The sequence below is a fragment of the Amblyomma mixtum genome, chromosome 3 (assembly GCF_055824585.1).
Source record: "Amblyomma mixtum isolate Tamu chromosome 3, ASM5582458v1, whole genome shotgun sequence".
In the NCBI taxonomy this organism is placed as follows: domain Eukaryota; kingdom Metazoa; phylum Arthropoda; class Arachnida; order Ixodida; family Ixodidae; genus Amblyomma; species Amblyomma mixtum.
The window spans coordinates 139,552,938-139,567,260 of record NC_143014.1 but is presented as its reverse complement, the minus strand read 5'-3'; the positions used below and the strand labels follow the sequence as shown (position 1 = coordinate 139,567,260).

Genomic DNA, 14,323 nt, shown 5'->3' with positions numbered 1-14,323 from the left:
TATGTGTCTCTCTGGAGGCGAAAAATAACTCGGCTTGCAACGCACGCTGTTTGCAAAAGCTTCAAATCTTGAGTAAACTCCCAGACAAAACCCCACTAGTTAAAACAAAATATTAATGCAGACTGAAGCACTGCAACGGAGGCTCCGGGAAGGCTGCTCCGGGCTTTCAAAAATAAACTTTCGTTGTCCCTGTGGACCCTGCTTCCTGGATGCTTGGATGGAGAGCTTCATTCTGTAACGGCTTTGCTTCTTAGTTTGTGTGTTTCAACTGATCATAAAAAAAAAAATGGCCGTGGTGCGTTTGTGCTCATGCGTGGATGAGCGAGATTATTCACTTCTGTGTGTGGTGTTCCGTAGCTGATAACACCAGTAGAGACTGAACGTTCTTGAAAAGCCGCGTGGCAGGCCAAAGGTAAGTGGTTAATAGTTACTTTTAGAGATTAGACTTCGAAACAAGATTTTTTTTCCCACTTGCGCCCCTGTGACGTATGCAGTCTTTGCGGTTATAGTGTGTCGAACGGGAAAAGAGTGGCGAATTCTCAAACTGCTAGACGACGCACAAGAATTTGTGGTTTTATTGCCTTTACTGGTGGCAGTCTAAGTTTGTCACTTGCTGAAGTCGTTGCTGTGCAATTTTGTTTAAAGTGCGCTTTTCATTTAAGCTTATAATGGAGAGGCTGTGTGCGGTTCTCGGTGCAGCCGAGAGAATCCTAATGTAAGTAACTTGATGCTGTAATCGACAGCCGAAACGAAAAAGAAATATATAATTACGAACATCTGACGTTTAAGGTTTGAGGGACCTACGAAAAATATTTAAACTTGCACAGCCAAGCTCTTTGACCCGCCATGCGCCATTGCCATGCCACTGTACCGTTTTTACATGATGAATTGCAGCTAACCAGCCTCACAACAATGTTGCGTTGGGCTCACCGGTGTTGCAAACACGTGATGACTGAAGGCGAAACTGCTGTCAGTCTAGACGATGAAGTCAAGGCGCACAGAAACAACACCTCTCGGACAGTTCATCTGAAGGCTGCTCATTACCTCGCTTTGGCTGCGCCTCTCGGTAGCCTACTTTGGTCGGGGCTGGTTAGGAGTGGACATGGCCGTCTCTTGACGCCAGGAGTGCGCGCGAGGGGGACTATAAACTCTAACGCGGGCCAAGGTTCTGGTTTTGGTTTTATGGGGTTTAACGTCCCAAAGCGACTAAGGCTATGAGAGACGCCGTAGTGGAGGGCTCCGGAAATTTCGACCACATGGGATTCTTTAACGTGCACTGACATCGCACAGTACACGGGCCTCGAATTTCTCCTCCAAAGAAATTCAACCGCCGCGGCCGGGATCGAACCCGCGTCTTTCGGGACAGCAGCCGAGCACCATAGCCACTGAGCCACCGCGGCGGCTTGACGCGTGCTAAGGGGAGTATGTTTTAGTGTAGTCGTAACGTGCATGTTTTCTGCTCACGTCAGTAGCCGGCAGTCCGAAAGTTAAGCAGTGGCATGCATTTGATGGTGTGTTCGAGCAGCCGTTGGGAACTGAAGTCCGACTCTCACTCGCTCTTTAAGGTACCGTGCGCTAACCGAACATTTCGCATTTATGTCTTCTACCGCTGTAGTTCAAAACCAACTTTAAAAAATCCGCCCATGCAAAGTAGGCCGGTAGCAGTATAGCGCTAAGCGCGGAAGCTGAAAGGACGACGTACGCATGAACGAGCGCATGTTTAGAGTAAACCTCAGGAGTACGTGTAATTCAGGGTGCGGCGCAGGTCGCACCCTGGATTACTCTGGCACTGAGCTAAGTCAATGACCAGAAACAAAAAAAAAGGTAAGCGAGGATGAAAGGCACGTGCCCTGTTTGGATTAGCCGCATAAGCAGTCACTAGATGCGCAATAAGCGAAGCCTACAAATTGGCTTCTTCAGTGTTTAGTTGTGCTGGCGTAGCAGAAGAGCGACGCACGCACTACAGTCTGCAGTTTCGAGATTATTCTCGCTCTAGAACAAAGTGCCGACGTCAGAGAGCTAATACTGATATCTCATACTCATGAAATTGGTTCTCCCCTGCTCAGAAAGGAGCGTTGCCCCGTGATTGCTAGTTGACGTGCTCAGAACTTCCTCGGAACCACCGATGCCATCCTTGCCGATTCGGCTGAATTTTAATCTTCCTTGCACCTCCTCATTTTTTACTTCTTGTAGATACAAAGTATGTTTAATATCTTTAACAGCACTAAGCCGACCGGCTTTACAGGTGACCATCGCACCCCATAAAAGCTTGTCGGTGCCACGCGTTCGATAGGCCTAACCTACTTGTGCCTTTTGGCGTGCTGTCCTCGCTGCAGATTACGGGAGTGGCGGCAGCAGCAGCCCAGCGCTGGGTGGGCCTCCGCCCGCTGCGGTCACCGCCAGCAGCCCGACACCGGCACCGATGGTCAACCTGCGTCACGTGGAGGCCCCCAAGACGGCTCCCGCGCCACCGCCGGGGCAGCCCAACACCACCGTGGGCGCCCCCAACACGTGCGCCGACTGCGGAAGGCTCATCGTGTACGTCCTGCCTGTGTGCGAGTGCGAGCCACGCCCGCGGACGTTGTAGATACGGAACACACACACACACACACACACACACACACACACACACACACACACACACACACACACACACACACACACACACACACACACAACACACACACACACACACACACACACACACACACATATATATATATATATATATATATATCTATATATATATATATATATATATATATATATATATAAACGCACATGAATAGGCAGCGGACAAGAGCAGGGCTTCACGCGCGGCACGCATCAAACAGAGGGCGGTGGTGCCTCCTGCCGCCTTTACGCTTGTCACTCGAGGGATCGTCCTCCCGGCGCGTGTCGCTGCCCCCTCCCCTGTCTCCTGCCACGCTTCCTACTGCCGGAGCCTCTGCTTTTTCCGTCGATGCATCCCCCTCCTACCCCCCCCCCCCCACACACACACACACAGACAAACACTTACACCGACCGCGCCAGATTCATGAATTAAAGAAAGCGCGTGGTGGCCGCCGGCAAGTGATTTCGAGAGACGTCCGGCATCGAGAGCGTTTTAGAAAGGCGGCGGCTGCGCTCGCGAAATCATCGCCGCCAACTTTCGAAAAGAGAGTCGGCACCAACTCAGAGCTCGCCACGATAACGGAGAGGTTAGCACGTTGAGAGGTGCTGATAAAGGAATTAATCTGCGCCTTGGACACCGCAGGAGGCGAGGGATTGTGGAAGGCCGTCTGTTCCGCGTATCAGAGGAGACCGAACGAAACGTGCGAGACGCGGAAAGAATTAACTTCTGGTACGAGTTTTCTACTACTGATTTCGACTCCAGTAAGCGATGCCTGCGCCAGTAGTCAGTGTTCATATTGAATTTTTCGAAAACAGAGAGTGCTAAGCTTAGGAATCAATTTGAAATAACGATGAGGTATACACCTAAAAAAATCTGTCGCTGCAGCACGTTAAATTGGCCAGCGAACGTTTTGCTAGCACTTCGTTTGCCACATCTCTTCCGCAAACAGTGCTATATTGAAATATATTTAATTGTTCGCTTGAAGCAGTGTCTGTGGACGAGCACCGCGGCAGCCTGCTAAACTTAAAAAACAAACCGTTTCACTCTGATACAGTTGTGCGTAGTTTGCCATTTAGAAAGGAAATGATTGCTTTTTGAGCTTGTGAACAGAACTTAGGGTGCGTCATTGTTTTCTTCATCTTTTTTTTTTTTCAGAGGCGTCTTTGTTCGCATCAAGGATCGAGCCCTGCACGCCGAATGCTTCCGTTGCGCCACCTGCGGAACTTCTCTCAAGAACATAGGTATGCGTTAACGCTTCTCAGTAAGAATTCCTTCATATCTTTTCTCGCAGCTGCAGTTTTTTTAAGCGAGTTCTGTAGCCTTTCCTTTTAAAACAACTGTCCACTCATGAATTTAAGACGTTTCATTGCAGAAACTGTCGCAGGGCGTAACGATAAAACAAGCACTTTAAATGCAATTTCTGTTTTTCACCTCAACCTTTTCTAGTCATAAAAAGAAATGGGGCAGTTCAGAAAGACTGTGAAGTTTCCTTTTCGCCATAAAAAGCTATTATGGTCAGGATCATCATCATCAGGTTATAAAGGATGCTCCACATTCTTAAAGCGACATCTCCAGGAGAAAAAAAATAGCTTGAGTCTAAATGGCCATGGTGTGTCATGATCTTGGTGCCTAAGGAAAATAAACAAATTGTTACGCTACAGAGCTATGTTGGCATTAACATGAATGCCAAAGTGGACGGCTTCGAGCAATATTGGATCGCCTAGGCTTCTTCAATATGTACTCGAATCTTGGTACGCGGGCGTATTCCAAATAGCTTCCCCCCTTGGAATGTGATTGACATGACCTGGCATCTCACCTAGCTGCTTCCTCATGCTGAACAGTTCAATGCTGTAGTGGTAAACTTTAGCTTGCTTAATTCTGACGCTTGGACCAACCTGTTTCGAGTCGGACAAGTAGTTCGAAAATGCAGTGAGAGCCTTAGAGCTTTTGTATCATTCATAGCCACGTTGTACACAGAAGCTACACCCCAAACACACTCGTAAGCCTAGAAGATGATCTTAAAGGGACACTGAGATCAAATTGAAATCGGCCTATACTGATAGATTAATACTAAAGAAAAAGGCGCAAGTTTCGCTGAAAACAAAGCTTGTATAAGCTAGTGAAGTCCGAAAAACGAAATGCAGCCATCGTTATCGCCGGCCAATTTCGCAAGCAAACTGGGGTGCGTCGTCACCATTTTCAACGCAAATCCCAGGGGCTAGGCTACACCACCATTCTTTTCAAAACGAGGATCACGGAGTCCTGTTTGGTGTGCACCTCATGAGTTTAAATCGTGTGTCAGGAAAAAAATTAAATTCGCTTTCCTCTCCAGTAAATGCGTCTTAGGGTGATATAGAAAAGTCAACATACCCGGAAAGAGTCATGGAATCGATTTCTGCCGAGAACAAGAATTTAGTGTGCTCGTCTTCAGTGTCCTTTTAAAGGCATTGAATATAGTCAATACGCGAAAGTGAGCTTTGTAGCTGCCACCTCCGAACTGTGATTAACGGAGAGAGTGTCTCCTTAAACGTGAGTGACTGGCTTTGTCATTTGTTTGAAATCTAGGTTACTTCAACATCAAGGACAAGCTGTACTGCGACATCCACGCAAAGCAGGCGGCCCGCCACATTGCGCCTGGGAGCAACCTGGAGCCCGTGCCCGTTCCTCCGTAAGTAGTTTGCGCGAACGCAGTGCATTACGTTAACGTCGGCGACAAACTGGGTGAGATAGAAAACTGCGGGCGCTGATGGAATGGGGGCCGATAAAAAGATACGTCCAGCGCTCGCCCTAGCCGCACTCTTTTGCTTTAGAGATCACAAACAAAAAGGGCAAAAAAAAAGCTCACTGGGAGGTAAAATTGGCTTTCTTTAAATGCCCATTTTTTTTAGATTCTACCCGCTATTTTTTTCCTAGAAAACATGCCTATACCAAAACCGGAGTAGGGCGGGGCGTAAGCTGAGTGCTAACTTTCTAGTGGTTGCTACAGAATCTTTGCCCACTGCGATAGCTGGCTGCGTTGCGCCTTTGTTACGCTTGCTGGTTGTACAATTAATGCGTAGAGAGCTCTACGTGGCTTGCTTAATCGGCACACTGTATGCCTGAGAAAACCAGGTATACGAAGTTGAGAATGAATCAAGCAATTGCTCCTCCATGTCACTCCTTGCATTTTTGCGAGGTTCTTTCCTTTGTTAGCTTGAGTTCGAGAAGGATAAAGCAACAGCGCAGAATCATGGCGCAGTATGATTCGGCGCTGACTAGAGAGGCATAAATACCGACGATAATATTTATTTCCCTGCGAGGGCATGTTTGTAACGATTCCTTTTCCCCAACTATTACTCTGCCTGTTTGCCACTGGTCAGCCTCGCCTTTGGGAAAGAAGCTTACGAAAGGCGCTATGAATCATAGTTTTACTACTATTCATAGCAAAAGCACGAACCACGTCGCAAAGGCGACAGATGCGTACGGTAGAAGGAAGGAATAAAACAATAAGCTAAAGAATCGTTAGAAAATGCGGCTCCAAGGTTGACCAGTTGTGACAATACCAAGTAGGCAGAGTACCGTTAAGAAAAATGTACTATGGACGAAACGCGAATAAAAATAGAGCAAAGCAAGCGCTGACTCCCAGATAAATTTATATCTAAGGACAAGGACCGTTCAGGTTGGGAGCTTCTGTTTTATTCAAGCACAAGAAAGAGACTTCTGACGAGCTTGCGAAAACGTTTCATATCAATAGCCAATCAATATTAGTCATTCTTTCGTAGCTCTGCACAAAAAAGAATTGACTTTATAGACGCCAGCTGAACAATTATGTGAGCATGTGGCAGTGAAAGTGGGTTACCTTCTGACAGCACATTCTGTTGTGCGCGTGGGGCTACATTATTTCTATTTTTCTTTTTGAAACGCCCCAAGTAATGTATCTCGCGTTGTAATTCAAAGATATTCTCTCCTCTCGCTCTTTTCTTGCGTCTTTCCTATCGTTTCGTACATGACAACATTTGTTTTTCCATTATACAGTACCAACTCGTCCAGTCTTCGAGCCTGTTGGTACATGAGCAGAGGTCATACAAAAGCTGGTCGCTACAGAATTCCCTAATGCAGGGACAGGGGGAGGATCGAGTTGGGACGGATCCGTGTGTCTTCCACTTAACGACTCACCTGCTTGAGACGAATCAATGCCATAGCTGCACTGGCGTTCTTGTTTCATTGCAAAGAACGTTTAGAAGGCATCTTCTCTTCCCATTTGGGAAAAAAAAGATAGGAATAACTGCGCCAATCTTCCCGTGTTTTTTCTTTTTCCATGTACTTCATTCCCCAACACCTGTGGTGTCTTCCATGTTTCTGCTGTGGCAGTCTTTATTCGAACCGATTTCTACGTTTTTTTAGACACGCACAGCTGTCTAGCTTCAATTGACGAATGAAGCGCGTTACCTTAAAGTGTTACGCGCCCTGTCTGCTGTCGGGCCCGTGTCGGGCTCTTTGCAGTTATGTACGAGCACGAGTACCTTGTCCATTGCTCCTGCAGAATGGGTTGAAAGCTGGGCGTCAGAAAAATCGCTCCCCAATCATTCAGAACAGTGACGCTTCTGTGATTTCGCGCACAAATTTCATGGTCTTAGTAAAGGACATGGGTTGACTCCGCGCCCAGATTTCATGGTCTTAGTAAAGGACATGGGTTGACTTCTCCTAAGTGATGTCCGGCATAATAAATTCGGCTAGAAGTTTCGAGGAGCAATTTCAAAACCAAAAAAGCTTTTATAGCGATACCGGTTTATGTTATCGGCAAACGATAACTCTGTCTGACTGAGGTCACGTGTTTTCTGTCCTGCCCTGTATCTACACACCGCTATGAGGTGTCGATGAATTAAACTACTCCCGTTTGAGTAGCGGGAAATTCAGCGTCTTCATAGTGCGACTGCGGGCGCTACTTCATGACTTCGCTGCCAGACGCGAGTGTCCTGAGCGAACCGTCCTCGGTGCCCGCTGTGCAGGGGCGGCCACATCCCGCAGGGAGTGCCTCTGGCTCCTGCTCCCGCGCCTGCCCCGGCGCCGGCCGTCGTGCCCGTGGCACCAAGGGCTCCCGCCGGAGCTGTCTCGCCGCAGGGCCCGCTCTACACCCCGCCGGCTCCCAAGTACACGCCTGCCGCCGCTCCGTACACGCCGACCCAGGCGGCGCCGGCGCACTCGCCGGTCGCGGCGGCCCCGCTGGCCGACCAGCCACCGCCGCCCCCCGACAGCCCCGGCATCTGCTATGACTCCCCCGTTGCCATGGGCGTGAGTAACCTCCGCAAAGTCTTCCAGAACTAGGAAATCGCGCAGGCTCGCGCGTCGCCGCTTCCGCTCACCGCGGCCGCGGCACCGACGGGAGGCCAAGCCCAGCGCGCGCTCGGTTCAGGACTCGCGCGTCTCGAGCGCGGCACCATTCTATCGTGGCCGGTGGGCAAGGTACGGAACGGCTGCCTCCGTCGGTCAGCAGCGGCTGTGTCGAGGCGTGGTGTGATTGTGCTGCTTAGGGATGCTTTCGCCCAATTTTCTGCGTAGGTACTCCCTGTGCCATGTACCCGTCAGAGCTCAGATTAGGCCGGGGCATTATGAAGAGCACGTTCTCATTCTCAGTCTTTTCTTCTTTTGAGCTTGTGGCTGTAGCTGATCTTTCTTGTGGTGACCTCACTCTATGCTAAGAGAATGCTTCTGCTTCACATACTCTCTCTCCATGCTCGGAAAAGACACGTATTTGTTCGCAATGTTACGGGCGGCTTGCCTCTTCATTCGTTGCTTGTCACCTGTCGCAAAGCGGCAACATTTCATCAGTAAATCACTCAGTATACCGTCGCAAAAGAAACAGCCCCAGCTTTGGACGCGAGGTCCCTCCCCTTATGAGTCACGACTAGAGCAGGCAGTAGTCGAAGAACAGTCAGAGGGGGTGAAGATAGCACGGCCTATTTTTTTCTTAAAAGCAAATGTTTGCAGACATCGTTGAGCGATAACCACTCATCGCAGTGTTGTTGTTCTGCCAGTGCTTGCTTACAGCGCGGCGAGAGTGCTTCCGTTTATGGCGGTTACAGTGTGGTGCACCTTTGCCGTCGTCGAAACCGCGAGCCACGAGACTAAAACACGCCGCTTTCTGTCAAATCCGAAGCAGCAATGGCGTCATTGGTATGAGGAACGGTAGGCCAAAAGCGATCAGGATCAACGTCTAACTCATTACACGTATTCACTTTTTGCTTCGGAACGCTATATTGCCGTTTTCTTGGCACATTTCTTTCCTGTCTTTTTTTATGTGATGTTGAACTGTACACGCCGCACATGTCTCTGTTCTAGACATTTAGGCGATGTGTGTGATAATGCCTTCTTTTTTTACATTTCTGTAGAGTAGAAAATTTTGTTCTGCCGTACGTTTAATATGCCAGTCGAATGTTAAATGTTTGCATTTTTCTCAGGATTCTTGCAATGTCAAGTGTCAGAAGAGTACCTGGAAAATACTCAAAGTTCATTGTTGTTCTCTAACTTATCCAGCATACTAATATTTCAAAGGAACAAGAATGTTGCCATAGAGTGGTGTCTACTGTGAAATCACGTGTTAGAAAGCACAGACTTTATGCTAAATCGAATAAGAAGCAGAACTCGTATTCATTTCTCAGTTCCGCAATATTTAAATGTTCTTTTGAGTTTTGTGTGGTGGATAGAGGTGGCACAGCCTGACAAGTTCGTGCAATCAGAGTTCTAGTCTTTTGTGTTGATTGCTGACCACCACTCTACACGTGTGTGGAAAAGAATGTGCGCTAGAAAAGAGCAAATCCCCTCACGGTTTTCTAAGAAAGCCCGGCATCCGACTGCTTGGCACCTGTTTGTCTCGTGTATGTCCACTGTATGCTGTTCGTTTCAGCGTTGCAATAGTCGCGTCAGCTTTTCTACTCGAATGTTTTGTGTAGCGGACACATTTTTCTTTGATGAGCGTCGCGGACTTATCTACGCGAAGTGTGTATACCGTGGTAATAACTTGCTGGACCGCACTATGATGCCCAAAGAGGAGTGTTAAGAACGAACATTTTCGCTGTGTTGTCCATCGTGTGTTGAAATGCTTTTCAAATAAAGTGCAGAGAAACCAACAAAAACCAGTTTGGCCACCTTGGGTTCTGTTTACTTTCCTGGCCGTCACGTGCACGATCAAGACTAACCACGTATAACCGATGCACGACGGGATGAGCAGCCGGAAATGCCCCGCTCTTAACGCTCCTCACGGCCTCACGATGATGCCTCTGGTCGCGATCTTGCAGCGCGCGGTGTCTCTGCACAGGCGCGCTCGTGGGATGCACGCGGCTATTGCGCCCGACACTCCGTGGTCTGCTCGGATCGTGTAGTCGTAGTGTATAGTGTGCACGGCTTCCACAGAGACGCGCTGCTCCTTGCTGCCTGGCTGTGGGCTGGCCACGCCGCCGCCTGACTGTGTGCCTGAGCCTAACCCGTGTTTCTATCGTGCAGTGTGCCCAGACTCTCCTGCTGCTGCCGCCGCTCATTTTCGTTCGCTGTTTATACAAAAGAGCTCGCCACTGCTGTTTTCCTTGTATACTTGCTTGGAAGTATGGAGCCTTGTAACAAGCAGGCAGACAGGCAGCGCCACCGGATGTGTACGGGGCGAAGTACGGTACAAACACACGAATGGGGTATTCCGTACGTGCCGCTGCTCTTCAGTTCACGGATTTCTCGCTCCTGCTTCATTTTTAGCACGTTATGACTGTTGCCAAATGTGGCAATGCGGTAAAGCGCACTTTTAATAGATTCCTGATAATCCCCATGGGCAGCAAAAATTTTTCGTGCCGCTGAAACTGGGCGGACGTCCACTAAGGAAATGCTTCAATTTATGGCGTAGTAACGTTAACAAGAGAGATGTGCTCGTTTATTTTTTTAATTATATGTCTAAACCATTCAGCGCGTATTTGGTGGCAACTAATATTAACTAATATTAACTTCAGGATTCCCTGCTTTCTCTGCAATTTTTATTTTATTTTATTTATTTATTTCCTCAAAGGTCTCGGTTGAGACATTACATTCCGAAAACTTATCCTTCTAGTGCGCAATATCCGCATCCTTTCTATGAGATGGGGACCACATTATTAAGAAAATATCGCATATATTGGCTTTGTTCCGTCACGATACAATCTCAACATCTTAAAATAGATGGAAGATACAAACCGGGTGGACCTATTGCATGTCGATACATGTACTCGTACACATGCATGTAAAAAATTACTCACACAGACGCGCGCGCACGCAACACACGCACACGCACATATGCAGGGATGCTCATCGTTTGCGGATGCAGTTTCTATAAACAGCACAACCGCCGTGGCAGGGCACTGAAAGTAGCGGAGTAGATCGTGACTCTCAGCCTCTGGAATTCGCAGTAGGAATACGTGACTGCGGCGGATGACAGCGCGATTGCAAATATGCCGTGCAACCGCGTGGTTTGTGGTTTTAAGCGAAACTAACTTTGAGGGAACGCGACATGTCCGCTTATATCGCCATGTGGTCGCAGCAGACATTTCAACCGTGCCGTTAGCTAGTAGTTGATCGTTGCTCACCCCTACATCCCGGTCGGTAGCCGCGGCTTCACCCGTACGGGGGGCAGCAGCGGATGCGGTGGGCCAAATATTTTCTGAGAAGCTGCATGTGTAGATATACGAATTTACCAGGCGCGCAGGACGGCGAACGCGGAAAGAGAACAAAAACGAACAAATGTATCGCCGCATGTACTGCGAGCGCTCCTACACACTGCGGAGTGAATTGCAACGGCAATGCTTTACGCGTGGTGTGTGTACTGCATGCGAGCTTATGTTGACTTGCACATTTGAACACCCCTGCATCTTGCTGAGTTTGTCGCTTTGGTCTCTTTTTTTTTCTGCGGCACTTCCGCTGTTCCCTGGACAGCGGTCTGATTTCCGCCAGGCGCCAACGCATTCGCCCGTGGCGGGTTCTAAGCCACTGACTCCGCAGGTAAGGCGTTCCAATTGGCAGCCAATCAGATTGCGAACCAATGAAAAAGTTAATCAACATAAAGTTTGCTTTTTACAATAACATAATTGCCTCACAAGTAAAGAGAAAATCGTAAACAGAACAACCATATCAAAGCTCAGTTATGCATGACTTTACGTGCTACATACATGCACCGGAGATATGCTACATAAAATCTAAGGGTATGTGTGTGTTACGAATAATTTATCCGCATAGGAAGGCGGCGTAAAAGACAAGTCACGTGGAAAAAACTATGACATAATACGACAGCACCACGGGACGGTATGTCCCTACAGTTTGAATCACTTCACAAGCGAACTCTGTCTCTCTCTTTCTCTCTCTCTCACACACACACGCGCGCACGCACTCTCTCTCTCTCTTTCCCTTTCTTTTTGGTCCTTTGGCTAAAACTTATTTAACATGCTTACATAAGGGAACCAGGTGACAGGTGAGTGTAAGGTGATAGTACCGTGCAGAAAAGGGTAGTGCAACATTGCTTGCATTGCATAATAGCGAGAATGGCTCCATTCTTCGGCGTGCTCGAATATAAAACGGTTATAATTTGAGATTTTTTGTATTTTTTAATGACAATGTCATCTTCAGTAGCACTGTAAATAACGCATCAGAATATGAACATGTCTCAGCAAGGATACGGAGCCAATTGCAATCGCGCGCAGGACATTTGCTTCTAAATAAGGAGCTAAGTATTACTGTAACGCGGACACGCATCTTGAAAAGTTTTGTTTTTTGTAGCCGTGGCTGACCGTTTATCTTACCTTTCTCCGGAACGGCTGAGGGAGACCAGTTCCAGCTAATGCATGGTATCTACTTGCTGAGCCTGTATACAACAGACTTCAAAAACGACAAATAGAAATGTGGTTATGCCCCACAAGCAGCTAGGACTAATCTTCTGAGGAGGTAGCGATAAGGACAACAAAAGGAAGCAAGAGAAGGTATCTGCACTGCGCACTCTGTTACTGACGCTGCGTTTCCTGTGTGCTTACCTGACAGTCGGCGAAGACGACCCCGCCTTTCAGTGGCGTGACACCGCTGCATCCGGTGACGGCTCCCGTGGGTGACGCGCACCGTCCAGTACCAGGTAAGGGAAGACGAGAGCTGCATAGACGCTCAAGAAAAAAAAAAGGAAACATGAGAAGTTGCAAAATAGCCTTCGCTTGCTCGGCTTGTGTTCGGCTGTTGTCGGGAGTGAGCGCTCACAGTTGTGACGTTTCTTGCCCACTCGAAGCTGTGTGAATGTGTACTGAGTTGGTAATCGCTGCACGAATGCAGGAACACTGTACAAAAGAAAATCCCCTAGTACATCCAGTACAACTTGCGTGTTCTAATATGTATATGATGGGAGAGGTCTGCAGCAACGCCGGTATTTTCCAAGGTTACTCTAGTGTTATCAACCTGTAAATTTGCGAGCCCCAAACTCGTTACTTACTGCTGATGCTACCAGAAAAACAACTAGCCTCTGTTATTGGGCCTCAGTAGCCCCTTCGAATAAGTCAGTAGGTCAGTTGGTTGGTCGGTAGACCTCTCAGTTTGTGTTTTAAGGAGGCGACGAGCCGTTTTCAAAACAACTGACCTGTATACTTTATTGCTTCTTATTATTCTAGGCAAAAGCTGATGGCAGAAACTTATAGAAGGATGAGGAGATTGGGCTGGCCTTGAAAGATCCCGCGGCCGAATATTACGCATCTTATCGTGTACACCCTGATCTTCGAATGTGGCGCATAGAAAGATAGATCGTAAGCATCTAGAATGATGAGAGTCCGTATAAACCTCTCATTATCCACTGATTTCTTGGTGCCTCGTGGCATTAAGCTAAAATGCAGTTTGTTTGAGTCTGTGAATATCTTCGCATATTAACCCTTGAAATTTCACAAACATCTTAATGTGGAAAAAAATTGAATGGACTACATAGATAATTTGTAGTGTCTGCTCTGAGATGTACGCTATGCCTTACTAATGCAAAATAAAAGAAAAATAAAACAATGAATCTACAGGCCTGAAGGTAGCCGCTGGTATTTGCTCAGGGTATCATGTTTTTATTCTTTCGCACTGAGCTTACTTTCTTGAAAAAACTATAGTTTCCACCTATATTACACACGAATATGTGTGGCATCTCGATTTCGAAATCTTTTTTTCTGATGTGATGAGTTGTACAGCGTGCTGAAGCACTGAGTCTCAGTTCGTACACAATAATGTAGCGCCATGAAGACATTACTTGCTTTTTATTTCTCATAGCTCCCACTGTTCATTTGTTTTACTTTAGCCCAATCTAACCTCTGTTCATCGTAATAGCTGTGCGTTAGAATATGAGAATACTATTAGCTATGCTTACAGTATTTTCAGCCATATAACGGCATTTAACTACGCGTGGCTGTATTGATCAAAAGTACTGAAGCGCGATGTAAAAACCAGACCTAAATGTGCTAAATGTTCTGCTAAATGCGCAATAGAGCTAAGCTGTATGAAACGTTGAATGTTTGTGATGTGGCTGTCAGCGGTCACCTTCTAGTTGTGCATGTTTTTGTCGAGAAAAAAGTTATGCTTGAATGTAAGACAGAAAAGCAGCAGTTCGAAAAGAAACCCTATTTTAACAGAGCAGATCATTTATTGAGATTAACTTCCTAATCTAAAGCCATTTTAATTACCTTACGTCTAATTGCAACCCAGTTTAATTTAGCATGC

The 14,323-nt window shown here is 47.4% G+C and overlaps 1 protein-coding gene across 4 annotated transcripts in view; it reads left to right on the top strand.

Moving 5' to 3' along the window:
- The window catches only part of Zasp52 (Z band alternatively spliced PDZ-motif protein 52), a 72,817-nt gene that overhangs the window by 43,310 nt on the left and 15,184 nt on the right, over positions 1-14,323 (top strand). For all 4 annotated transcript variants that reach the window (XM_089581304.1, XM_089581305.1, XM_089581306.1 and 1 more), the window contains exons 6-11: positions 2,337-2,538; positions 3,770-3,855; positions 5,180-5,282; positions 7,603-7,885; positions 11,540-11,605; positions 12,635-12,722. In XM_089581304.1, the coding sequence (XP_089437430.1) occupies positions 2,337-2,538; positions 3,770-3,855; positions 5,180-5,282; positions 7,603-7,885; positions 11,540-11,605; positions 12,635-12,722 (828 nt within the window). The remainder of the gene's footprint in view (positions 1-2,336; positions 2,539-3,769; positions 3,856-5,179; positions 5,283-7,602; positions 7,886-11,539; positions 11,606-12,634; positions 12,723-14,323) is intronic.